This window comes from Talpa europaea (genome assembly GCF_964194135.1).
Source record: "Talpa europaea genome assembly, chromosome: 1".
Lineage (NCBI taxonomy): Eukaryota > Metazoa > Chordata > Mammalia > Eulipotyphla > Talpidae > Talpa > Talpa europaea.
The window spans coordinates 81317858-81344749 of record NC_140073.1 but is presented as its reverse complement, the minus strand read 5'-3'; the positions used below and the strand labels follow the sequence as shown (position 1 = coordinate 81344749).

Sequence of the window (26892 nt, the reverse complement as noted above, 5' to 3'; positions counted from 1 at the left end):
ACAGGCATATGAAATGCAAATGGCCAACAGGCATACAACATCACTTGTAATCAGGGAAATGCAAATCAAAACTACCATGAGATACCATCTTACACCAGTGAGAATGACACATATTAAAAAAAAAAAAAAAACTAGCAACAACAAATGTTGGCAAGGATGTGGAGAAAAAGGAACTCTTCTGCACTGTTGGTGGGAGTGCAAACTGGTCCAACCACTATGGAGAGCTGTGTGGAGATTTCTTGACCTACTAAACATAGAGCTTCCATATGATCCAGCAATTCCACTCCTAGGTATTTACCCAAAGGACACAGAAACATCAATTCCAAAGAGCACCTGCACCCCTATGTTTATAGCAGCACTGTTTACAATAGCTAAGCTTTGGAAACAGCCCAAATGCCCAAAAATAGATGACTGGATCAAGAAGATGTGGTACATATACACCATGGAATATTACTCAGCATTCAAAAAAGATAAACACATGCAATTTTCAGCAACATGGATGGCGCTGGAAGGGATCATGCTCAGCGAAATAAGCCAGAAAAAAAAAAGAATACCGGATGGTCTCACTCATAGCAGGAATCTAGAAAACTTAAATAAGGGACCAGGAAAAAGAATAACTATAAGAAAGTAAAAATCAAAATCAACCAACAACTATGAACCAGCGACACTCTATGGGAGTGGGTGGCAGGGAGGGGAGGGATTGGGGTCAAAATAAGGGGGTTGCAATTGTATGGGAAATATAAAAATAAAATATATAAAAAAATGTTTAGTGCATGACTTCTATAGATATGCATTCCAATTACTGCTATTCAAGTTAGTATTTTTATCAAACCTATACTCAAGAAAACATTCTTGGGTAAACTTAAAGGTACCCTTGCTACTATGAAACTGTCCATAACTCTGGTGTAAAAGAGTCTATTTAATCTTACAAACAAGAGTAAACAGACAAAAACAAAAATAATTTTAAAAAATTAAACATTTGGAAACACAAAATTTATGCATTTTCTACTCCAAATAAGAATGTATCTAATTTTTATCATTCTAAAGAAAGACTCGTTTTTTATTGTTTTAGAAACAAAAGAATTTTAAAATAGTTGTGGGCATTTTCATAAAATGTGGAAATATATGACTTATCCTATAAAGCGGCACAAATAATTTTTCAAGGATTCAGAGCCTTGCTGGTTTATACTTGAATTTATTTTTAGAATTAAAATTGAAAAATTCCCAAATGAAAATTCTAGAAACCCAAATCCCAAACTTAAAAATTTCCCTCTACAGAAAATTACATAGAAGCTTTACAAAATCTCACAGTAAAATATCTTAGGTCAAAGAAAGACATGAAGGCCTCCTACCTTAGCATAGCATTTTTTCCGTCACTTCTTGCACACCAAACCTGCCGGGTTTGAAAACCTATCTCTATGTCCCAGGACTTGGAGTGGTGATGGGGCTTGTAACTTTGATGTCTAAAGGTGACTCGCTCCTTTGAATCAGAACTAAAATCCAGGACAGTTCTTCCACTTAGGTTAATTTCTTTAAGAGGAGGCAGTCTACATTTACTCCATGGTCCAACTTTAAGGCTAAAAGTATATTCCTCTTCCCCAAGAGGACAGGAAACGGGAACTTCACAGGTTCTTGACTCAGTCAGATTGGGGCACTGCGACCCTCCATAGAGAGGGGGGGCAATGGCCTCACGAGTTCTGTGTTGCACTTGCTTCCCACATCCTTTGCTACACTTGGACCATTGTGAGAACTCAGATACCACACAATCCCGGGGACAAGGAATGAGGCAAGCTTGTTCAGTGGGGGGCTGGGGGGCAAAGTGTTCACAAATTTCATTTGCAACCATGGTTCTGTTCAACTTCTGAATACAGCGCACTGTCCTGTGCTGCAGCCCGTGCTGAGCAGTCACACACTCTGCAGTCCGGGGTTTGGCGTGGCCTTGGGCAGAAGGAACAAGCACGCAGTGGTGCCAGTCGGACACCTCCCACTGGAAGAGGTCGCTGTGCCAGTCACACACTCGGAAGCAACTTCTTTCCTTTGGAGGCCTGTTGTTCTCATCACAGTTGGACAGGTGACTTGTCCACCCTTCAAAATGGAAACACCACAGTGCCCGAGTCTGGACTCCTCCTGGCCCACAGTCTCCTGTACACCTTCCCCAGGGGCCTACAGGCAGAAAAACAGGGTGTCAATGACTCAGAGATTCCATGCTGCCATCCACAGTAAAACAGAAGGGGAGCAACTATTAGCACATTTTTTCAACACACCTCTAAGGTATCATGAATTTCAGTGGACAATATAACTGAGTGTTTAAAATGTGAACTCTATATCAGTTGGCCTTAGTTCAAAGTCCCATTCCATCTCTCACCAGCAGCATAAACTTGGACAAATTACCTCCACTTCCTTCCACAAGTCTTACTTACATGTGGGAGTAGAGAATAAAAGCACCAACTTGTAGACCTGTTCTGAGGATCAATGATATATTGTGGTGTCAAGTAAACAATACACATTTAATAAATGATTGGTATTATTATAATTATTGCTCCAAAGCCTATATATCTAACTCAATATTAATAATTTCTAGCTAGACAGTGTTTCATCTAAAAGAAAAGCCCTAAATCCAAGATTTTAATAAAGTAGGATTTTTCATATTTCCATCCCTTCAGCTCATTTCCTAAGTAGCTCAGGAGAGAAATATGTTTTTAAAAAATAAGCTGACAAAGTATCCTAAATATATTTCATTTTCTAAATGAAGCTGGGTTTTGGTTTTTGCTTGCAAAATAAATTGCATGAGAACAAAATCTGATCCAGAGGGGAAAAGCAAAGTGATAAAAGAAGCAGCACCACTCAATTGCCTAGGGAAATTCTGCTCCTAGAATCCTTGAAATATATCCTTTTTTTATTTCTGATGGGTATCAACCACAGGTAAAGTATGCTCACATTAAAGCAACACTGGAGCATATTACCCTGACTCATTTAATTAATTAATTAGTTTTTTTTGTGTGTGTGTGTGGGAAAGAGTCCAATAGATAGATGAAGGAACATCCTACTGATATTTCCCCATATCTGGGCATCAAATATATAGACATACCCACTGGTTTTCTCCAGAATGCTGATCTGATCATAGATCTTTCCACAAGGAAAAGAAGTAATCATATTTTGTGTCAACGAAAAATAGTGCCCTCCTTTCTATTTAACTATGTTATATGAACCTGAAAAAATGTTTATTAGCTTATCCCTATAACCTTTGTCCCTATACTAGAATTGTAATTACCATAAAGGCAATTTATACCGACAAGCATATTAATTTATACAGTGGAAAGAACGATGATATGCTCTCACCTTCTCAAAATCTGATAAATACCCAAAATCCCATTTTAATTACTTCATGAAATATATTTTCATGCACATCCATTATATTTTAAAGAACAGTAAATGAGCACACAGTCACATGCATTTAAGAAGAGATATTTGCATCCCTGGAGAAATAGGGATTTGCGTTTGGGACCACACAGTACAAACAGCATCTCTCATATAGCAGGACAGCAGCAGTTTTGGTTCTGACATGCACAGTCATCCTCACTGTCATGTTCTCAACATGTGAACTTGGTATTCTAGGCATTACCAATAACATTCAGACAATTCATGGAAATTTTAATTGTTAACAAAAATAATCATCTGGTTACTCAATAAAATTTTATTTCAAAAATACATGATTGTGACAAACTTTTAAAATTTAAAATCAGTCTTGAAAAATATAAAATCTGGGGCCTTCCTGGTGGCACAGGCAGTTGAGCGCAGCGCTGTGAAGCTGTCCGCAGCCTCTGAAGCACAGGTTCGATCCCAGCCAGCAGGCCGGCAAGAATCCCACATGGCGCAGCAGACCTCTCCTGTCTCACCTACTGCTCCCCTCAGCAGTGTATTTCACCAGTCTGCCTGTTCTGTTCCCTGCTCTGTCTCTGGTGAATCCTCTCATTCTCCCACGCATCTTGCCTGTACCCCGGTTCTTGTATAAAAATAAATATAATCTTAAAAAAAAGAAAAGAAAAATACAAAAGCTATTGGATAAAATTAAAGGAAGTTTTTCGATAAAGCATTGGGTCTTAAAATATTAACTCAGTTTATCTTTCTTTATGAAGGTAGTAAATATATATTTTCCACATAAACCCAGAAAAGCTGAGTTATTATTAACCAGTCTCAAAAACATTAACAAATTTAACTCATCTCCAAAACGGCAAACTTTTAAAGCACTTCACTAATATATCGCCTTATTATTAAAATGTTTCCTTATCATTTTCTCATTGACTTTCAACATTGTGAAGGTAGCTCTTTTATGTTATTTGAAATTATTAATATTTTGAATCTTATAAATTACTATTCTTTTCTAGGCTTTCACATCCTCTACCTATACAAAACTTGACCAAAGAATAATTTTTTTTCTTAGATCAGTGGAAGACAAAATGTTAACTTTTAAAAAATAGTTATTACATTCTTTGAGAAATAATAATGGGTGTGCCTGACCTGACTGATACCATGGAACTACTTAATATTCACTAATTTTTCCAGGTATTTGTTAAATCAATCATAGTTCATTTAAAATTGTTCAGTGGGAGCATTTATATCACACTACAAATCAATACAAATCAGAGCTTTATTTTATTTTTTAACACAGAGACTGTTTATAGTGCACCACTGGTGATTTGTTAAATATATTTTTCCTGTTGCTTACAAAAATCCATGAGGTGGGACAAGTATGGTCATTTTATCACTCAGGGAATAAAGAAGCTGAGAGAAGTTACAGAGCACACACACAGTCACACAGCTCATACAAGGTAATTAGAATGGGATCCAGATCTGTGAAATTCTAAGCTAGGGCTCATGCCGTCATTGAAAAAAGTCTTTTCCAGGTATGCACTGGTAGGTGCAATTCTAAAACAACAAAGCATATCTGTTTCTTAACTTAGCTATGACCTCTCCTATTTGCTGGTTAATATTCCTTTGGTTATGAGTAGAATAAGTTCTCAAGGTGGTATATATATATATATATATATATATATATATATATATATATATAATGATTGCCTGCTCCTACGTCTAGAAATTTAGAACAGAGGCTGTTGCACAGTAAGGCACCCGGCTGTATATAAATATTAGCCAGTGCATTCAGGAAGCCAAAGGCAAACTTTGTACACAACTGAAAAATATGTAAATAATAAGCAAATGCAAAATGAATCGTGTACACTTGGAATAAGTGCAAAACAAAATGCAAACAAGACATAAGAGATGGACACAAGACCTCTAAGCAGTTGACCTAGAACAATTTGCATTTTCAGGCATGAGGAGAAAATATATCTCATGATTGATGCAGTAGTATTTGTCTGTGAACTGTAAACATGAACACACACACACTCACATACGTGAAATCACATAGTTCTAGGTATTTTGCCATTTCAAACAAACAGGCATACTTAAGTAAAATGTGACCTGCCATTTGTCCAGGTCACAGAACAAGTACACAATCTCAGAACAAGTACACAATGTTAAAAATTGAATATTTGCATATTATTATGTCTAATTGTTGCATAATTTAATATCACCTTTGAATCTGCCATACATATAAAACTTATGACTATATTCAGAATATATTGGAGATTAATAATGTAAAGAAATAGAAAAGATCCCATGTTTCCAATATCAATCATGTAATATTTCCTAATTGAAAAGAAGCATCAATAGCAAAGCAAAATTTAGTACAATTATAATCTTAATTACTGACATAATGTGACAAATATTACCTAAGACAGTAATCCACCTGCAATTTCCCTTCATGTGAGATAAACACAGTTACTCTGGAATAAACTGCTGTGCCTTTTTAATTGTATCAGCTTAAATTAGCACATTAAAATTTTGTTTTAAAAACTAAATTCTTTGGACATGAAAGGGTAGCACTGACAAACTCTAAGGTCACTACAAATTTAAGACTGTGATTCTCCTTTATTCTTGCCTGAGTTTTTGCAGAAAGTGCAAATACGTGCACACTCCAATTAATATTCTTCTAGAAGCAGAAAAGCACTGGTAAATTTTTTTTCTCTTAATTTACCCTTAACTGGATTAGTTTAGATGAATGTATCACCCACTCAAAATCATCATGTTTAAGACAGCCTGTAGGATGCCTGAATTTTAGGTCTGATATTCCCTACGATGCCAGCAAAAAGAAAAAAAGAACTCTACAGGAGGGAGAATAACGATTCACCCTTGCTCTAGACTAATACTTACCAGAGTTTGAGGTGGCAATGCTGATTTAATATAATTCATGCAATAGAAAGAGGTGTTTGTTTTAGTATTCATTTTTCCAACCACGGTTTTCATTATCCTGACATTGCTTATTTTTAACTTGGGCAGGGTGATTGACGGGTGAAATGAATGACAATGTAGAACTTTAGGTTGTTGAACAAATTATTTGTGGATCATGACTATACCAAAGCACTTATAAAACTGAGAATTACAAAGTGTGATGTAAAACAACACTGACTTAACCTTCAAAAGGCCTCATCTTCAAGAAATAGCTTGAAATTTACCTAGTAAGTTCATTTCTCAAAGTTTTGCATATATTGATCATGGAATAATTAAAACAGTTCTTCTAATACACAATGGTCAATTATGTAAGAAATCAGGCTTCATAAATACATCAAAGAACACAGAAGATGAAATAAAAAGTGGAATCTAAACTTCCATTCACTAAAATAATAATTATTCATCACTTGATACTTGTCAGGTATTATATTAGACATTGGGAATACAGGACTAACTCGTCAAGATCATCTGTGCACTAAAGTTAATGCTAATTTGCTCATGAGGAGGGCATTTTATCTTTCCTTCAGTCCTACATACACTTACTTTGTGGACAATATTAACAATCTTAATGCTTTGACTTCCCAGAGTTCATAAGATCTAAAGCAGCAAAACAGAAGTTGGGAGGCAGAACTGAGACAAGTACACTGATGGAAGGCAGAAGATATGACAGTTTCCAAGTCTCTATCTCTAAACCGATCATGATAAATAAAAACCTCCACTAGCAGAGGATGCACAAAGCCACCCAACTCTATAAACTCTTAGAGAAAACCTCTTTCATTAGTGAGGTCCAGGCATCAATAGATATACAAAATAGAAAATGTAAAAACACAGAAAAAAATTAAGAAATTCAAAGCAGAAAAGATTTAGTTTAAAAAAAAGCCTATTGCCTTATTTACAGAAACAAAAAAAAAAGATATCAAAATGCACACTTGTGGCCTTAGTTACAGAAACAAACAAAAAAAAAATCAAAATGCACACTTGTGGCCTAAAAGATGTGTTCTAAAGTATGCCATTCATTCTCTTTAGAGCAATTTCACAGCAAGAATTAAGAGCTATTAAGTATAACTTCATTTTCATAAGTATAAAGATTTGCTTTCAGAGACAGTTCATGATTCCACCCAAGACCAGTGCAGACCATTTGGACTGAATATTTATACAAGTAAGCGTAAGCATCATTGCTAACATCCCGGGCTCTCTGTATGATTCTGCTACTCTCTGACACCTAACAGCATATTGTAAGTCCATTTCATCTTTGTGGGCAGATGCCTCTGACTAAAAAGCTAAGTGCTTCTGTTACTTATCATTTCTGATCACAAATTATTAGTTGCCAGTGGCTAGAACATCCATTAAAGGTAGCTCGACAGCAAAACAGATTAGAAATCTATCTAAATGACTTGTCAGCTAATGCAAACACCACAGACAGAATGCCAACTTTTAAAAACTGTTTATCAATATTTCTGGTTTGAATTCATCTTTTCAAAAATTCTGAAGCCTAAAATAGAATCTTAAGCCTCATATACTTCACTGCAATCTGACACAAAGTGGGACTTTTCAGATCACTAAAATCTATAGTCTCTTAACCACCTAGAAAGTGGGCATGGAAAGGTAATCTTACAGTCCACAGTTTTAAGAGGAGTAAATGAAGCCCAGACAAACTGAATGACTTGTCCAAGGTCACACAGATATTTGGAGTAGAAACAGGAATGACAATTCCATTCCAGATGCCCAATCCAGTGATCTTTACACCATATCAAAATGGCTTCCCTTACAACAACTTTAAGACAGCAAGGCAAGAAGAAGGACTCTGTGAGTGGTTGCAATCCAAGGTGTGGTGAAGGGAAAGGTCAAACAGATAGAAATTACATAAAAACACATAGAACACAAGCAACAGACTGATTGTTAACACTGAGATTTTTGGGCCTCTTGGTGGGTCCCTGAAGTAAATAACTGCTCCAGGCATCCTTCACAATTTAGTATGTGGCATGGGATCCTTCCTGCCTTTGCATGACCAACAATGAGGACTAAACTGCTCCAGGATGTCCAGTAAGACTCAAGGTATTAGCACACAAGGGAAGCCCGGGCACCAATCGCAAGTTTTGTGTTCCTACAATAACTAGAACAGTCACAGCAACAGCTACTCCTTTTTTGAACATCTACTAACTTCTTGATGTCACCATATGTTCATTATTAACATGGCACTGCTTTGCCAAATGAGAACATAAAAGCATGTGGACAAAAAACTTGCTCAATGTAAATAGCTCAGGAGTCATGACACTGAACTGTCCAATTCTATCAGCTCTAAACCTTTCCCACAAAATGACTGTTTAACTAATTTTAGCAGCAGTATCTTTGCAACAAATAAAGCCTTGCAATACCCATTGGGTAAAATATATTTTGCAGTGGGTCTGCTCTGAATGCAGCTAGTATGAGAGGCCCTGGGCCCCACCACTCTGAAAGCTCCTATTCACTCCCATTGTCCCAGTTCAATGGTCCGACTCAAGTGATGCCACAGAGCCCCTGGGGCTGTGGTACCTGTCAAGGGATATTTATGGGGTGCTGTCATCCCATAAATATGGCTCCACTCAACTTTGACTTTACTTACAATAAACACTTCAGCTAAGCCCTCTAGATGCCCTGGAGAAGCGGAAGAAAATCATTTACTCAGCTGTTTTGTATCTGTTAAGAAGAAAAGCCAATGAAGAGTAAACCAGACACAGAGAAAGACTGAATTCTGCACTATGTTTGGCTGAAAGACTTTCTCCCTTAGTGTATTGACCTCCTAGGCAATGACTGCACTTCAGGACAGCTAGACATCTGTTTGCTTTTTACCACACAGAAAGCAAACTGGAGCAGGTGCATGCAAGCTGAATTTTTCATGTAATGTCCCTGTCCCAAAAATGTGTTATGTACAATGAATGATCAATATAAAGGAGGTCTTGTTTATTGTTGTCTATTAGAATCTCCCTGGAAAGGCAGTTATGCTGGGACTATGCACAGAACACTTTAAATATACATAAAGCAAGAGGGAGGGATGACATCAGAACATCTGATTTACCATGAAGCAACATATTAATATTTTGCAGAGCACAAAAACTTCACCAGAACAAACTTGAGATAATCTTTTTTTTTTCTTAGTAACTTCAATGTTTTTACAGTTACATAAAATATAGTATTTATTTCTATTGGCTGAGATTTGTATGCTGGACAAGTGAGAAAGAATGCAATATAAGCACCATTCTGGTAGAGGCAAATGGTGTTCAGATATTTTTTTTCAAATAAATATTTGTTTTGAAACAGCCTAAGACACTATTATTTTGATCTGAAAAATATTAGTATCATGGATTAATCACAACATTTTCTTCTTTCTATCGATAACTTCTATTTATCCTCTGCAGTCTAATGAGATTCTTGAAGGCTCTATCTACAAAGATCCAATACAGTGAATCGCCCCATCGGTTCATCAGTGGCTTGCTATTCCTTTCAGAATAATGAAAACCAAAATTTTCAACATACCTTGAAAGTGCCTATCCGATATATTCTCATCATATTCCTACAGCATCCTGACACTCAGGGGTGACCCAACTTTACTCACTGCTCCCCCATCATCTGGCCATCTTTCAGTTCCTCCAATGCATCAAGCTCCTTCCCATTCCTGGGCAGCCACATGGACTGACCGTTAACTAATCCCATGTCCCAAGCCCTCGGTCCAACTAAATTCCTATTCACGCTTCAACTCCTAAGTCATTTTCTTGGGGAATTCTTCCCTGTGTTTTGACAGTAACTTGTATTTCTACAAAGTGTTCATCATGTTGTAGTTACAAATTCTATTGCATAATTCTTGTTTTTATAACATTTTAAGAACTTTTATTGAAAAACCATTGGTTTACAACCTTAAACAAAAGTCAACTAAAAATGGATAAAGGACATAGATGTAAGACCTGAAGCCATGGATTCTACAGAAATACATAGGCAAAACACTCCATGACAGAAGCGTTATATTTGTAGATTTGTCCCAACCAATAAGGAAAACAAAAGTTAATATAGAAACTCTGGACTACATCAAACTAAATCTGCACAGTAAAGAAACCATCACTAACATGAAGAGATACTCTACTAAACGGGAGAAAATATTTGCATGCCATATATCTGATATGGGACTGATATCAAAGACCTTGGTGAATACTTATCCTTCATCCTTCACTCTAAATATTGTAATGACAGAACCATGTAGGTATATTCATCCCTCTATCCTGTGCATTCACCCAAGGCTTGGTACATGGTCAGCATCACATTAACACTATATTTTATTGAAGCTGAAACAAACATCATTGTAGGAAGAAAAATCATGTCTAAATATAATAAGAAGTAATGTCACTACTGGAAACTCATATCAGTGGGTTGGTTCACACAGATGATGGAAAAGTTAAAGAAAAATAGTCTCCTATGTGTTTGTTTCCTTAGCTAAAAGAAACCCTCAACTAGTGTGCAACAGAATTCTTAAATACTATATAGCTTTTTACAACTCCATTTGTAGCATCCATTATTCTTTGTTACTCTTTGGACCTCTTCTTGCCAGACTCTATAATGGTCCTGCCTTTGGGAATGGGGCTTACGACTTCTTCTGGATAGCATGTTAATGTACTGCAATACCAAAGTCCAAGAATTACTTTTGATTATAGACATAACTAATCTGAAGGCCCTAACTGATTCAGAAACATCACTTAAAAATTAAGAAACTATTATCTTTTTTCCTCAGAAAATTAAAAAAAAATGATAACTACCTATCAGAACCCATTATCTCAGTCTATGGCTCATAAATGTAAAATGTGGCTGGAGATAGTCTCACCATGGCAGACATAGGTTCAGTACAGTAACCGCGACACCATATGATGACCTATGCTTGTCTCTTAGTAACAGCCATATCATGCAGTCCTCAAAGCAGCTTTGCAAAATGGACTAATTTTTAAAAGTACCCCTAGATATCAAATGTCCCCTTGGATATTTTAGAAAAATTGGCAGAAAAAAGGAAAAGAGTAAATGTGGCCTCTTAGAGCTGGTTGACCTGATTATACTCGTAGACACCCAGGAAAACAGGTAAGAAGGGAAGTGCTGGAAGGTGTGCTTTCAGGCTATTCATTCTGACCACACTTTGGACTGTGCAGGAAGCATGAGAAGCAAAGGAAAAGTCAGAAATCTGCCAGGATGCAGGCTCCTAACTGGAACCATTGCAGAGTCAAAGAGTAAACCAAATTTTGTTTTGTTTTGTTTTAATTTGGTTAAAACAAAATTTTAATTTTGCAGAGTCAAAGAGTAAACCAAATGAAATTGTCTTTGTACTCACATCCCAGGAGGGTTTTAAGTAGGGCCATTCTTCTGAAGGATGGAATTAGGGTCATAGTGCCCAGTACCCATGCTTATGTAGGTTTGAGTGATGAGAAAAACAGCCTTAAGAATTATATTCTGTTTATACAAACAGATTTATTAGGAGAAGGTAATAAAAAGACATTTTTGAAAATAAACATAGCTCAATATGTCTCTAGACTTTGTGTTTGGCCCATTGAGAAGGCAAGAAGATTCTGTTGTTGGATGCTTCTGAGAGATGAGAGATGATGTTGATCCCTTAGCATATATTTCCTAGCTTAAAAAACAAAAAACATTGCCTCTTATTACCTGGAACAAAATGGATAGAAATTTAGATGTTACAGAGAGAGGAAGGGATGGAGGGGGAGAGGGAGAGGGAGATAGAAATGGAAGAGAGAGACAGACAGACAGACACTGTAACTCCCTTCCCCAAAGAGCAACTGGCTGCCTTGGGTTTCACAACTACCAAGTACCTTCTGGAAGTCCGAGTGTCCCATACTGAGCTAAAGATGAACAAAGAAAATGATATTTCTTGCACACTTAAATGTTTTAGCTGAAAAGCGTGTCCATAACAACAATTACCACCCCTAATATTCAGTGTAATCAAAGAAAAAAATAATAAATGCATTCCCCACCAACCCAAGGACTGACAGCCTTAGGACACGTGAGCTCTCTTCTCTATTGTGCACTGAGAAAATCTATCTTCATTACCCTTTTCTAGCTGGATGAGTACATGGCAGTGTCCTGCAGCTTGTGTCCTCTTTTTAGCCCCATCCCACCAGCCCCTGCTTGATTGGAAATTCCCAGAGGGTTTTGTCGTAACTCAATGACAATGAAAGTGCATTGAAGAAATGTCTTTGAGTTATGGGAGTCATTTAAATTAGCATAATAAAAACAATAATTATTATAAGGCAACATTTATCACTAGATAGACTTAATGTTGGTTCACAGATACGTGAAAAATGCAGAATTTTAACAGCTTTTGGGGACAAGGCAGTACTATGCTATCTCCCTGCAGTAATCGTTCCATCGAATTCCAAGTGAAGGTAACATATCATCTTTCAGCAATTTCTAAAATGTTTTCAGTGGAATGGCTGCATTATCTGAGATCAGCAGTCCTGGTTAGAATGATATTAAATAAATTTGGGAATAAAGAAGAGCTAAATAAAATTTAAAGTTTTCTTTTTCATGGGATGCCTCAACTCTTTTAATATACCATTGTTAATCACCAAGAATATATCCCTAGAGTGCAAAAGTTCATAATTTCTTTCCCTGTCATTCTTTTACTGGAGGAAAAACTGAAATGGAAATATCTTACATATGTGATGCCTTTTTCCTGTTAGATGAGGTTGTTAATCGCATTCTTCAACCTGAATAATTATGGAAAATATGGAACAAAAATGTTTATAATTTAATTTTAGGATTCATACCATAAATTGGGTTAAACGGCAACTCCAAACCAAATCCTAACACTTGCATCTCTTCCAGGATATGAACACACAAATCACAAAGCAATGAACATATAAGAAAAGGTTTAAAGGTGAATAAATAAAGTATGACACACACACACAGAATATTAGTCAATTATGCAAAAGAATAAAATCCTACCATTTGCAACAATATGGATGAACCTAGAGTGTATTATGCTCAGGAAAGTAAGTCAGACAGAAAGAAAAACACTGTATGATTTTACTTACATGTGGTGTAAAGAGAAAACAAACAAAGGAGCTAAGTAAAACAAAAACAAACTTTCAGACAATAAGATCTATCAATTGTTGCCAGAGAAAGAAGAATAGGTAAATCAGGTAAAAGGGGTTAATTTTATAGTGAAGGATAGAATTGGACTTTCAGTGATAAACTTAATGTAGTACATATACATGTTGATTTTTAATAATGCACACCTGAAACTTACATAGTGTTATAATGCAATATTACCTCAATTTTAAAAATAATGAAAAGAAATTGGTCACAAGAAAAAAAAAAAGAAAAACAAGACAAATGTAAAACATGCACCAAAGATCACCATGTGTTAGGTGTTAAGTATCTGAGCAATTTCAAAGGCCTCAAACAACACATCAAAGTGCATGGAACAGTGACAGGCTCAATAGTGGGAAGGCATGAACGAAATAAGAGCAACCATTAAACATGTTACTAATTTACAGCCTAATAAAAGTGTTGTAACTGTGCATGGTATACCTCCTCAGATTTTAGGTTTTCTATTACATTCCAAATATAGCTTGTGCTAGGTTTAACTTAAGGACATGGCAAGATGTACTTTATTGGTCACACAGAGAACTATAGCAATGCAATCATCAATTCCATGTTTAGAACATAGCTTTATGGAATTTGCATGACATGCCAGGAACATTACATAAATTGAATATTCTGCAGTAATACACAATAAACATATATACACTATATGCATTAATGTTATATTAATACATTACAAAGTCTATTTCTTATGCATGTTATACTTTATCAATATATATGCATTTTATTATAGAGCATATGTGTAACATATATTCATAATTGTTAGGTCAATAACATATATAATCATAATAAATTATATGTATTAAGTGAGTGTACACATACACAAAGAAACACACTCAACACCCACATCTATGTTTCCAGTTGATTTTGTTAACCTTTTAATATACTTAACTGGTTTATCTCAATATGCATGCCTACATATGCATTTTGGTGACAAAAATTACAGTTTATCTGAATCCCTCATTCCCAATAACCAGTAGAATTATTTTTCTGATACTCTTCCTTTCATATAAACAACCAGATAAATACCACTTTTAATTAAAACATGGTGCTTATAAATACAAATATCAGAGGACTGATATCCGACACTTAAGGAACTTAGTTCTTTCTCCACAAAAAAATTAATAAACCCTGAAAGATATTTCTGAATCTAAAATGATTAATTTACATTCATTGTCATTTAAGAGTGAACCACACTCTGTATCCTTCTACTCCAAAAATCAATACTTAATTCACACCGTAGATATGAAAATGTAATGTTGACTGTAACAATCTACTCCCTTTAGAATAGTGTATTACTTACTGTAACAGACTCTTACAACTCTTCACCCTCTTGTGATTTCAGAGAATTAGTGTGAGCACTTCATAATTCCTATCTTGATGAAATACAGTTTAAGAAGCTTCTACCACCTTGAGGTAATTGAAGTCCACAACTGTTATTCTACATTAAGATTTACTGGAGGGTTTTTTTTTTTTTAACTCTCTTCGAGACAGATGTAGTCTCAGTAATAACCATCTCCTTTATTGTTTTCCATTTGTCCACATACATGATGAGATACGCTGAGTAACTGACCTAAGGCCTCAGTAATCGATAAGGCTACCTTACCACCCAAAATTAGATTTCACACTTAGTCTTGGGGTGCTGGTGACCCTAAACTACCATTGTCTGTGGGAATATATCTGTAAACAATGTCCAGCCTTTGTTTCTCACTGAAGAGTCTCTTAGGGGGTAGGACACTCCACTAGTCCTCTTTGACCTGCTTCTTTCTGGTGACAATTTTAACCACCAGTGGAGGCAGAGAATTGTTCAAGTGCTGCCAGACCTGCTCCCATACTATAGAGGTGATTGCAGATGTTAAATTTTGTCAGTGGTCTGGAAGTCTGGCCTGGGTAGAGAGTAGAAAGGAGCAGGGAGAAAGTATAGGTCAGAATATCAACATCTTATCTGACCATCTGGGCTCTGTAAATGGACAGAAACATGGTGATGTGGGCAAGACCCAGTGTCGCACAAACTGTTTAAAAGTCTATGCTCATTCATTCTGCCAAATATCTACAATAAAGAGTCCATACAGAATAAAGTCAGTAACAGTAGCCAAACTAGGAAAAGGCAGGTTCATATGAAGTGCTTTAGATCTATGTTAGCTTTAGTCACATTTTGGTTTTGATTTCAGCACTCCATAACCTTAAACATCATATTTTGCATTGTATCTCTCAATTTTGCATTGAGGGTTTATGAAACAGAGTTGATGTATGTAGTAAAGCTCTTGACACAGTATCCGGTCGTGAATTAATAACAAGTCCATATGGGAGATGTTACCAGGCTCTTGATGAACATGAGAGTTGATTTGAAGTTCATTATTTGACATTTGGGACGAGATAACTATGTTTTGGAAAGCTATTCTGAGCTTTGTAGAATGTATACACACATCCTCGGTTTCCAACTATTAAATGGCACTAGCAACCCTCCACCCCAGCCATGACAATCAAAAATGTCTCCAGACATTGGCAAATGACTGCAGGGCAGTAAAATTGCTAGACTTGAGAAACAATGATCCACACTACAGGAGTTAATCCTAACCAAAATTCTGAAAGGTGGGTGACTTGTTCATTTCACAAAGAAGTCACACTACTACCTATCTAGGATCCCAGCAATAATTAAGGGTAGATTGAGAACAGCAAACAGGGAGCCCAAGTTTCATCCCTGTGTTCCAAAGCTTCCAAATGTGCATTTTAGAGAATAAGAGAAATGTCATTGGTATGCCACTTTTCAGCATTCTAAATTTAACTGGTGGCTAAGTTCAAACCATTGCATATTTCATCTCTCCACTTTTTAATAAACTTCAAAAAATGTTCAGAGCCACCCCTCCCCATATGTTTCAGTATTATTTCTTTAAGGCACACTTTGCCTTATTCATTCCTTGCTCTAAAAATAAGCTGGACTTTGGACTCAAACAGTCTGTATTTGAATTGTAGCTCCTCCATTCTCTAGCTATGTGACTATGAGCATGTAATTCCATCTTACCTTTACAGCCCATTGAAAAGCAAAACAGATTTTGTCAACTTCACAGCTGTATGAACAATCAGGTCTCTGGCAGTGTCTGCTATGTAGAGCACAGGTGAAAGGTACAAAATTGGAGCTACAGAGTGAAACCCTGACCTCAAATATTTTCTGCAGGACCATCACCAAGGTGTTACGATTCTTTCCTTTTCATCAAATGTACTCACGCCATTAATATGATCAAAAGGTTAGTCTTATCTTCCCCACAAAAACATAAGTTAAAAATAATCTAACATCCTCAACAAATTGAATCCAACTCAAACTTGACCTAACTGTCCCATCTATTCTACAGCTAAGAGACTATGGAAATGAGCTAGCAGTAGTGCTTGTTAGTGGTCAAAGGCAGAGGTGGCTCTTTTTTGAAGAAAGGTGTCATGGTCATCAGCTGTGCAAATTGTCCATGAGGGGACAGGAGAGACCTGTGCCAGGCACAGACAAATGATTTCTTTTCATCCAGTAGTTTTGGGAATAACCAAGCCCTTCTCTATGGTGATTTTTGAATGAGGGGGTTTTAATAAGATGCTGAAAAATCTCACATAAAAAACACCAAATATTTTGATTACATTCCTCTCCTACAACTTCAGAAACCAGAAAACATTCTTGAGAAAGGATATTTTTAAGAACACAAATCCTCCCAAATCCCCCAAAATTCCAAATAAAGTGATAACTCTAAGACCATTTTGAATTCCAAATGCAGAGTGACATTTTTAAAAAGCAAAACAATGAGTCAGGGTTAAAATTTGCAAGGTAAAAAAAGAATTCAGATTGATCCTTCAAAGGAATTCACCAGCAAACATTTTCCTTCTCTTATGCATTAAATAAGATGAAAATCTTAACACATGAATGAGGACATTTAGGATTATCCTGCTTACAGGTAATATGACCAAAAAGATTCTACTTTATCCATCATCCCTGATTTGAAACATCCTCCTTAGCACCCCTGAAGTTATTTTTAATGTCCTCTGGCTAGCCCTGTCCATACTCTAAGACATTCAGTGAAAATAAACCACACTGTTCATACCACCTAGTCACACAATTGGAAGCATGAGAAAAATCAATCCTAAGTTTCAATTCACTACTGCAAAACGTACTTGAGCCAGATAAATTCATATGTGTCTTTTAAAGAAATGAAGGGTGGGGGAGGACTGTGATTCAACCCCTACTCCAAGGTCAAGACTTGTTGGGAAATAAAAATAAGACTTTCTCTCAGAGACAAAAGTGTGAAAAAAGAAAATAGCAGACTGTATTTACATGGAAAAATAAACTGGATTCATAAAGATCTGCCCATTTAAACAAAAACACAGTATCACAACATAATAGATATGCTCATGAGCTCTGTTTCACATGGCCCTTCTAAATAAAATAATCTAGTGTTCATTGATATTGAAATCATTTTAATATATAAGCATAAAACATTCAAGGAGTTGAAATAGTACTCACTTATATAAAACACTCAATTCTGAATTAAGTAGCATAAGTAATAAGTACACACTTATAAATTTAATTCAATTACGAATTAAGTCATATCTCTAAAATATAGATAAATTATACAAGAAATATAAGAAATAGATATTTAATATATCACTTCTTCCCACAGATTGCTTAGAATTAGTTCCCTAAGAAGTCTTAGCTTAAATAATAGTAACAGAATGATATATAATTACTTCAACCAATGGACACTAAAAAACATTGAGTCACAAAAATTATTCAATCAAAAAAACAGGGTATTTCATGTAGAGAAGAGTATTATAAATACACTTTGCTCTCAGAGGAGGAGGAGGAAAAAATGGAAGTGATGTGAGCAATTCTTGAGAAATTCCTACCAAATGGTCTTAATTTCAATTAATGGGAAGGAAGTAAAGAGAGAGAGGTCCCTGTGTGAAAAACAAGGATCCCAGTAGGGATGAGTAACTGTCCTTCTGCACCTGCTATCTGGCATTATGTTATGCAAATATTTAAAGGTTACCTTGCATCTGTAATAGATAGAGATACACTTTTAGTAGTATGCCCCTACACTGCTAATTCCCTCTAGGAGAGAAATCACATTCTTCTGATTTACTACTCACAGAATAATGTTCTTCTACAGACACTATACAGTACTTGGAGTTATTTGATATTTGAAAATAAAGCTATTTAAGCAAAAGTCTGCTTGTGACAGGAATTTTTTTTAATGTTTTTTGAAATTGTAGTAAGAAAATTTTATTAGTTCCTTCAAGTATACTGAAGTGAATACTCAATCTTTGGAAACACTGGAATTGATAATGTATCCCCATCATTCACAGCTAGTTGCTCATAAATCTGATAGTGTGAGTAGGAGAACTGAGTATTTCTCTGAACAAAATTGGAAATACAACATTTGCCATATTAGTGACATAAAACAGATGTAACAAAAAGATTATGTGTGCTGCCATTTCATTAAAAACTCTGTGGACATTTGTATATAACTATTAAATAACATCAGGAAACAAAGATTACCTTTCAAAAGAAGAAATCATAAGGTAGTTCTATAGAACATTTTAAAGTGACTAGGGAGTATGTCATATGAATTAGTGAAAATTACTAAAAAAATTGTAGCATTCATGATGATGTATTAAAAAATTCCTACAATTGCGCATGAAAAACTCTGAATCATTTAATCTTTTTTGAAAGTACCTAGTCATTTGTTTTAAGTGTTTGCACATTTTGAATATATGAAAGCATATTTTATGTACTTTAGAGTACTGCTGATGTAGAAGGTAGTATATCATCAAACTACTGCTACAGCAATTCTAAGGTCAAAGCTATTGCTTTTGCATTTGATACATTTTGTACATGATTTATGGATTAATTTTATGGAAAATATGTAAGCTATATGTCCCGAGAAGCAGTTTATGGTATTATAACAATAAAACATTTTAGTTATAGGACACTCTTCATCTAGGCATATCAGAGCCCTTTCCTGACATTAGTTAATCCTTGTAATACCCCTCAGAGGCAGGAAAGTATTATCTGCACTTGCTTCTTTTAGAACACAGAAAACACTGGGGATTTTTACAAGTCTATCCAGATTCAAAATACTACAAATCATCAAAGCATTTATGCATACATTCTTCCTTTAATGAGTCCTAAATCATGTGCTACGATGTGGAGATAGAATGGTACAGAAAAAATATAGGTGTGCCATCCTGTCCTCCCTCTTAGAACTTGTGAAATATATGGAATACTTTCATTTATGGAAAACAATACAGTCATAGAAATAGCCATAGATACAAAAAAAGAGACACACATATCTACCAGAAAGCAAACAGCACAGCTCAAAGTTCACATCAGTCTGAGGTTAATAGCAGCAGTAGCCGAAAGTTCCAAAGCTCATTCTTTCTTGATGATATAGTCAGTTGGCAACAAAAAGCCTCACATTACCAACTCCTCTGTATCTATAACTTTTGCAGAAATTCAATCAAGATGAGGACTGAACTCTTCTGAACCTGGGCTAACTTTGTGATCACTCTGGCTGGAAGAATGTGGTAAAGGTAACTTTGCCAGTAATGATAGAGGTCTCAAGAGGTCCTGTGTACACCTGCTCCCCATGTACATCTGTCACTCTCACATGACCAAGCCTGGGCTAACCTATAGGAGTATGAGACAACCCATGGAGCAGGAATGCATCATACCAGTTATGACCATGTAGATCTGCCAGCTTCTATTAGATACTCTAACTGACTACAGATGGGCTCAGTCCAGATCAAGAGAGCCTATAGCTGACCTGTGGATACATATACAATAATGAAATTATGTTAATTTAGGTCACTGAATTTAGGGGTGCTTTTTACAGCTAATCGATGCAACTGAATTTCAGCAAATGTTAGCTGATCCATAACAACTAAACCATTAGCAAAAAAAAAAAAACAAATTCTGCTCTGTAGCCTCTGTTTAAAAAGGCAGATACATATTTTAGCAGTTTCCATTTGAAGTGATCAGTATAAAATTATATAAAGGAAAAAAAAATCCCAAACTTCTGTAAACTCTAACCATCCACTACCATTTATACCTAAAGGTACCACATAATACTAGAAATGAAAATCAGTGTTATAAAAATGACATGTCAGAGGACACTAAATATATGGTATGGTATTTTTATGCTCCATAAATGATCTATTAGATGGTTCCAATATGCATTGAGACCATAATACAATTTTCAGAAAATCTGCCTTTCCTGCAATTTTCCAGAAACCTGCTACAAGGAGCACTTCATGTCTATTATTATCTGGACTCCAGGATAAGTAGAAACTGCCTGGAGGGACTTTTTGGACAAATTATATGAAAAGTTAACTTTACTATGTGTCCTAATACAGTCTAAGGTGATCCAGAGCTATTCAAAGTAAAGCAGGGCATTAGCGCGTGTTGGCAGGCATCTGTTAGAGATGACTTTTCCTTTTTGCGAAAGACCTGGGATAGATGCAGAATATTTTAAGTTTAGTCGCCAACTGGGAAACATTTTCTTATTGACACAAAGAATACTTTCTCGTCACTCAGTTTATGTCTGGTACAGGGTTTGGAACTAGTATATACAGAGATGACTAAAACAGAACCCTTGTCCATAAGGAAATATAATTTATTTCAGGAGACCAGCAAATTCAAGTAAGAGATTTAAGTGTCAAACAAAAGACATAAGGTCAAATATTAAGATGAATAAAGCAAATCTTTTTTGTTCAACATGCCCATGGAATGTTGTGCTAAGTAAGATTCTGAGTATATAGCCAAGCACACTGAAATACAAGCAATGGTTGGTAAATGATATAATATATAGGAAAGAAAATGTGATGTGGTAGGTACATTAGATAATTTTAAAGGAAATATATTTAATAAATACATTTAACAAATATATTTCATTATTCTAATTTGTGAATTATTAAATAAGGTTCTACTATGAGCTAGGTATTATGCTAGTCACTGGGTATGTACTTGTTAACAAAAGTTATGTAAGCCTTCCCTCATGGAGATTATAGTCTAGCTTCACCCCTGTTATACTGAGTCTAAGATAACATGACAAAATACAATGGCTGCAGTAAAAATAAGAGACTGCTGAGACTACTTTCACTAAAGAATTGGTAATAGCATATCAATATTTTTTGCTACTTTACATTTCACTGTAGTTTTTTGTGGCATGCAGGTAATAGGGACATAAATGTTAATAATAGATATAATAGCAATGACAAGAACTACAGCCTAGTTTATTGAACACTGATTTTGTGCCAAGTATTTAAAATATGTCATCCCTAAATCTTTACAACATACTGATTATCTCCCTGTGGAAAGCTGGGACCCAGCAAACTTAAAGTATTAGTTCAAAGTCATACAGCTCCTGAATTTAGAGTTCAGATTTATACCCACAACTTTCTGACTAATAGCCCAGACTCTTTAACTAGTAAGCTGCGCTCTTTTGTCTGATATCTATAAACATTCTGGGTAAACCTAATCCGGTACTGCATATCACCAGTGAAGAGTTTCAAGGGTATCACCCCAACACCCACATTTTTACACTATGCTTTCCTAATGCACCTCAGCCAATCAGAAGATATCCTTTCTCTAAGTACCCTACATATCTTCCTGGAGAATATAAAATAGATATATTTGTATTTGTGTTGTTACTACCAACTTTTATCTACACATATACAATCACACGTGCACATACAAACTCAATTTTTGTGGTGCATTAAAACCGCTATGAGCAGGAGCCATTTCTCATATACCAATATGTGCTCTTTGGGATGTAGCAGTCTGATATAGAACACAAATATTTGACTAAAATGAGCTGAATGAAAGTACAACTCTTCCCGCCTCAATTCCTATAATCTTTCAACCAGCAACAAACTGCCTAAAAATTGTAATAATCGCTCTTTTTAAAGCTGTGCTATCTGGAGCATTATTCCTATGAGATACTCTTTATAAATAAATACTGTGATCAAACAACTTTAGGAATTATCATTTCATGACATATTTCTTCTCTTGTACATTTCCAATACATGTTAGCTTATTAAAGTCCAACAGAAGTACCACAGTAAAGTGTCTCAAGACTGGCCAACATTTTGAAGGACCACATAAAAGATCACTTGGTTCAGAGTAATACTCAATGGGCTCAATGGGAAACAGACATTGAAGAGAGAGCAGACAGCTTATAAATATCAGAAGAATACACTTTTGCATTCATAGTAGTCAAGGAAAATTAATCCCTCCTCAGTTTTACTTTTTGGGCTTCCCTCAGGATATGTAGATGTTGGCGTATTATGACAAATATGTTTGCATATCATTGAATGTCTTTTTAAAATAATACTAATTTCCAGTGATATTTAAAATATAAAAAACGGGGCCTCCCCGGGGGCACAGTGGGTTGAGCACAGCACTGTGAAGCTGTCCGCATCCTGGCCAGGGAGAAATCCACATGGAGCGGCAGACCTCTCCTGTCTCTCCCGCTACTCCCCTCAGCAGTGCTTTCGGTCTGTCTGTCTGTTCTGCTCCCCACTCTATTTCTGGTGAATCCCCTCACCCTCCTGTACCTCTGGCCTGTACCCCAGCTATTGCATAGATAAAAAATAAATCTTTAGAAAAATATATAAATAAAAATGGAAAACTCAATTTACAACAAAGAAATAAAATGTGGAGTTTATCTGTAAGATGGGCTATCTTTTAACCAATGTTTATGAAAGAAATGGAAATGCTTACAATATTATTCTAAGTGTCAAAACAGGAAATATTCCATATTTGACTATTTCAATTAAATAAAATTTACACAGAGAGATGAAACAAGCTGGAAAATTAACAGTGGTTTTCTTTGGTTGATTACATGTAGAAAGGCATATCTACAACTCTATATTTTTCTATATTTTCTAATATACCTCAATATATAACAAAGAGTCAAATCTAGCTCATCAAAAATCCAAAGCTTGTTTACCTGACTGTCTTGGTTTACCTGTTCAAGTCTGAGGATAGGTATGCTTTCCACTGGGACACCATCTGAGACCCCAAAACTGCATGAGGCCCTTTCTAACAGTATCCAAAGGGTGCTATATGATCTTCTATCCTAGCACTTGTAACTTAGCACTCCATTTCTCAATTATATTCCTTCTTGACTATAACCTCTCTCTCCTCTAGCTTATAGCTGTAATCACAGGATTTAGCACAGTGATTAGAAGATGGTAGGTGTTAAATAACCATTTACTGAATAATTGAAAGTTAGGATGCTTTCCTCATTTCCTAAACATGTCACATATAAAGTGGCAAAGATATAATGTAATATCTGTTTTCGAAAGGAACAATGAAATTTCCCTTTTATATATAATTTATTAAGGCAGCTGATATTTTTGGATAACTTGTGAATAGTTAAATTTTCCATGAAATTTTATCTGAAAGTTATTTGCTGCATACCCAGTGTAAGGATACAGGGATCCCTGCTGTTTATTATATGATTCTATCAGATGACTATCTTAGTACTGTGAGATAATAAATACTCCTTTTTTAAGGCTCCCAATTTGCTTCAGGTAGGAATAAAATCCTCTAAGCTTATGAATACAAAGCAGTGAATTGTTTTAACATTAAATTCCTACTTAGGTAAAAAATAATCACATTAATAATGGCATATATTTTAAATATATATACTATATATTTTAATAATATAAAATAATTATTACATGTTATATTTGTATAGTTATACACACATATAGTAGCAGGAATAACAAAAGTAATATTTATTAAATGCTTACTATATGCAGATAACAATGCTTAAAAGAGATACATACATTATCTCATTTGACTTTCACTTTATGTTGTAGATAATATTTTATTCTCTGACGATGAGGAAATTCAAGCAAATATCTTGAGCTTATAATAAATTTCAGAGTCAGGATCATGTACCCCAGAGTCCAATTTATTAATCATATTTTCATTTCTTTTACAAATATTTATTGAGGGCCTACTCTAATCCAAACACTGTTCTGTGTCCTCAGGATATACCAATGAACAAATAGAAAATCTATGAGTGCCTAGAGTTTATACTTTAATGAAGATAAATAGAAACTTCAGCACACACAAGCACAAATATAGAGACAAAGATGGCTGAATGACCAACATATATTTCTTCTTTTATATAACATATCTGTCATGTTCTGCTATGATTAAATTTCTCATTTCCCTTTGTATATAAATGTGATATTTGCATATTATGTGAATACTTCTTGTCAACAGAATGTGACTTAAAGAGATTTTTGTTCCTTGTGAGCAGATTACAAGGAATAGGGTCTAGAGTGCAACCCCAACTTCTCTTTCTCTTTCTGTGACCTAGATGAAGAAATATAAAGGAATGGAGAAGGCTCCACAAAAGGATCTCTGAATCACTACAGGGAGGAAAGACATTTGCCACCAGAATGACCAGCTCTGGACTTCTCTGAGTGATAAATAGTCATCCATGGCTAATGAATTATATTGTGAGGTCGATTTGTTATAGCAGTCAGCCATCCTACACATTACAGAACATGGCACCTTGATTTGAGTGCTGCCATCAAAGTAAATCTAAGTATGTGGCATTAAATTGATGGTGAAGCAGTGAGTAGCATGGAATAGATGTATCATAGACTAGAAATAGCATAAGCCAGAAATATAACCTACATTATACAGTTAAAAAATATTTGAGAACACTATCGCCATAACAACTGGGAAACTTGACCCAGCACTACTTAGCCTTTACCTCCAGAGAGTTTAACTTTTGAGTTATTAGTTCATGTTGAGTTATACTTATTGCTATTCCCAACATATTATAAGAAAACAATAAGCTCAGGGAAAAGACGACTGCTTAGAAAATAGAAACTAAGAGACTTGCTGGGATGGAGAGAGAAATGATCAATGAACCTAAACATCAGGAGATAGGACTGAAGAATGAAGACAAATACTTATTAAAAATTATAATTTAAACAAATAGACTCAGCAGGAAAAAGAAACAACAATAGGAATATGCATATTTCTTTCCAGTGCATGCATATCATTTCTGGTGCCAAGATAAGGCTCTGAATGAGAGTGGGAAGTTTGAAGAAGCAAGGAAAACAGTAGTCTCAAAAATGATATATAGGAAAAGAACTCTGGGTGGGAGTAGAAGAATATACAACATTGATTGGAAGCAAATAGATCAAAAGGCTAATAAATTGTGAGGGAAATTTTTTGCCAAAGAAACCATGAGTCTAGCCTTTAAAGAGCCTCGGAGTTTCAAATCCTTAAAAGCAATCTTTGGTCACCCAAAATTTCATGAACAGAATACAAGTTGCAAAAATTACATTGTCTCCAAAGAAGACAAATTCCCTAAGTTCACTTCAGAGAAACTGAATGAGGAAGAGTTCTTAGAAGGCAAGCAAAGAAACACAGAACAATGGAGAAAAGAGTGTCTCCCAAAATAATCCATACATGGAAGATAAAGAACACCAACAAGCAAGCAAAACAAAACTGAAGCAAACTCAGGCTACAAGCACAAAATAGTGATTCCTGGAAAGGAAGATGGAGGAGCTAAAGCTGGTAAAAGGAGTCAGTTGAGTGATAGAGGATGGAAGCTACACTTTTGTTAGTCATCATGATAATAACCAAAATGCTGAGAATACAACCCTGAAACCAGAAATCTATGAAAAAAGGACTTAGTCAAAATGAAAGAGAGTCAGACAGCTGTGCCAGGACCCGGGGCTCAGCACAGCCCTTGCATTCTCAGAAAACCACAACCACCACACCCTTGCAGATGCCAATTCAAAATGTGGAAAGGCCAATGAGCGCTGCTCTATGGTTTGGACTCAATAGACAAACAATTCACAACTAATTTTTCATTTTGTGACTTTTATCATCTAGTTTGCGTTTTTAAGTTCCTAAACCCTACTCTTCTTGTGTGGGGTGGGGGAAACACTTTTCATTTGTCCCAGGAAACGGTGTTCCCAGTTTACAAACTGTCTGCAGTAAAGGCTTCATCCTTTTTCCAAGATTTACACTTGTGCTGGTCCTTGGTTAACAACAATGAAGTATATAAAAGGAAGGCAAGTGATGTACACTTGAAAGCTACATAATATTATAAACCAATATCAAGTCAATAAAAAAACAGAAAACTCCCGCACTGGAAAAGTAAAGAGCATTCACAATTCCTCTCAAAAAGACTCTCTCATTGCCCTAAACTGCTGACTGCATCGTGTTTCTCCATCTTCTCTTTTCTGAACACGAATTGTGTTATACAGATGTTGAACCTTTCTACCTTGGGGAGAGTGTTTAATTTTGGAGGTTTTAGATGGCTCCAATAAATATATCACACCTCTATTCTATTCTAAATTCGCAATCAATTGAGAGACAAATTCAGGTAC

The 26892-nt window shown here is 35.6% G+C and overlaps 1 protein-coding gene across 1 annotated transcript in view; it reads right to left on the bottom strand.

Annotated features, from left to right (window-relative positions):
* The window catches only part of THSD7B (thrombospondin type 1 domain containing 7B), a gene marked incomplete at its 3' end in the record, with an annotated part of 691568 nt that overhangs the window by 551465 nt on the left and 113211 nt on the right, over positions 1-26892 (bottom strand). Inside the window, exon 2 of the mRNA XM_084247796.1 lies at positions 1353-2163. Coding sequence (XP_084103922.1) covers positions 1353-2163 — 811 coding nt within the window. The remainder of the gene's footprint in view (positions 1-1352; positions 2164-26892) is intronic.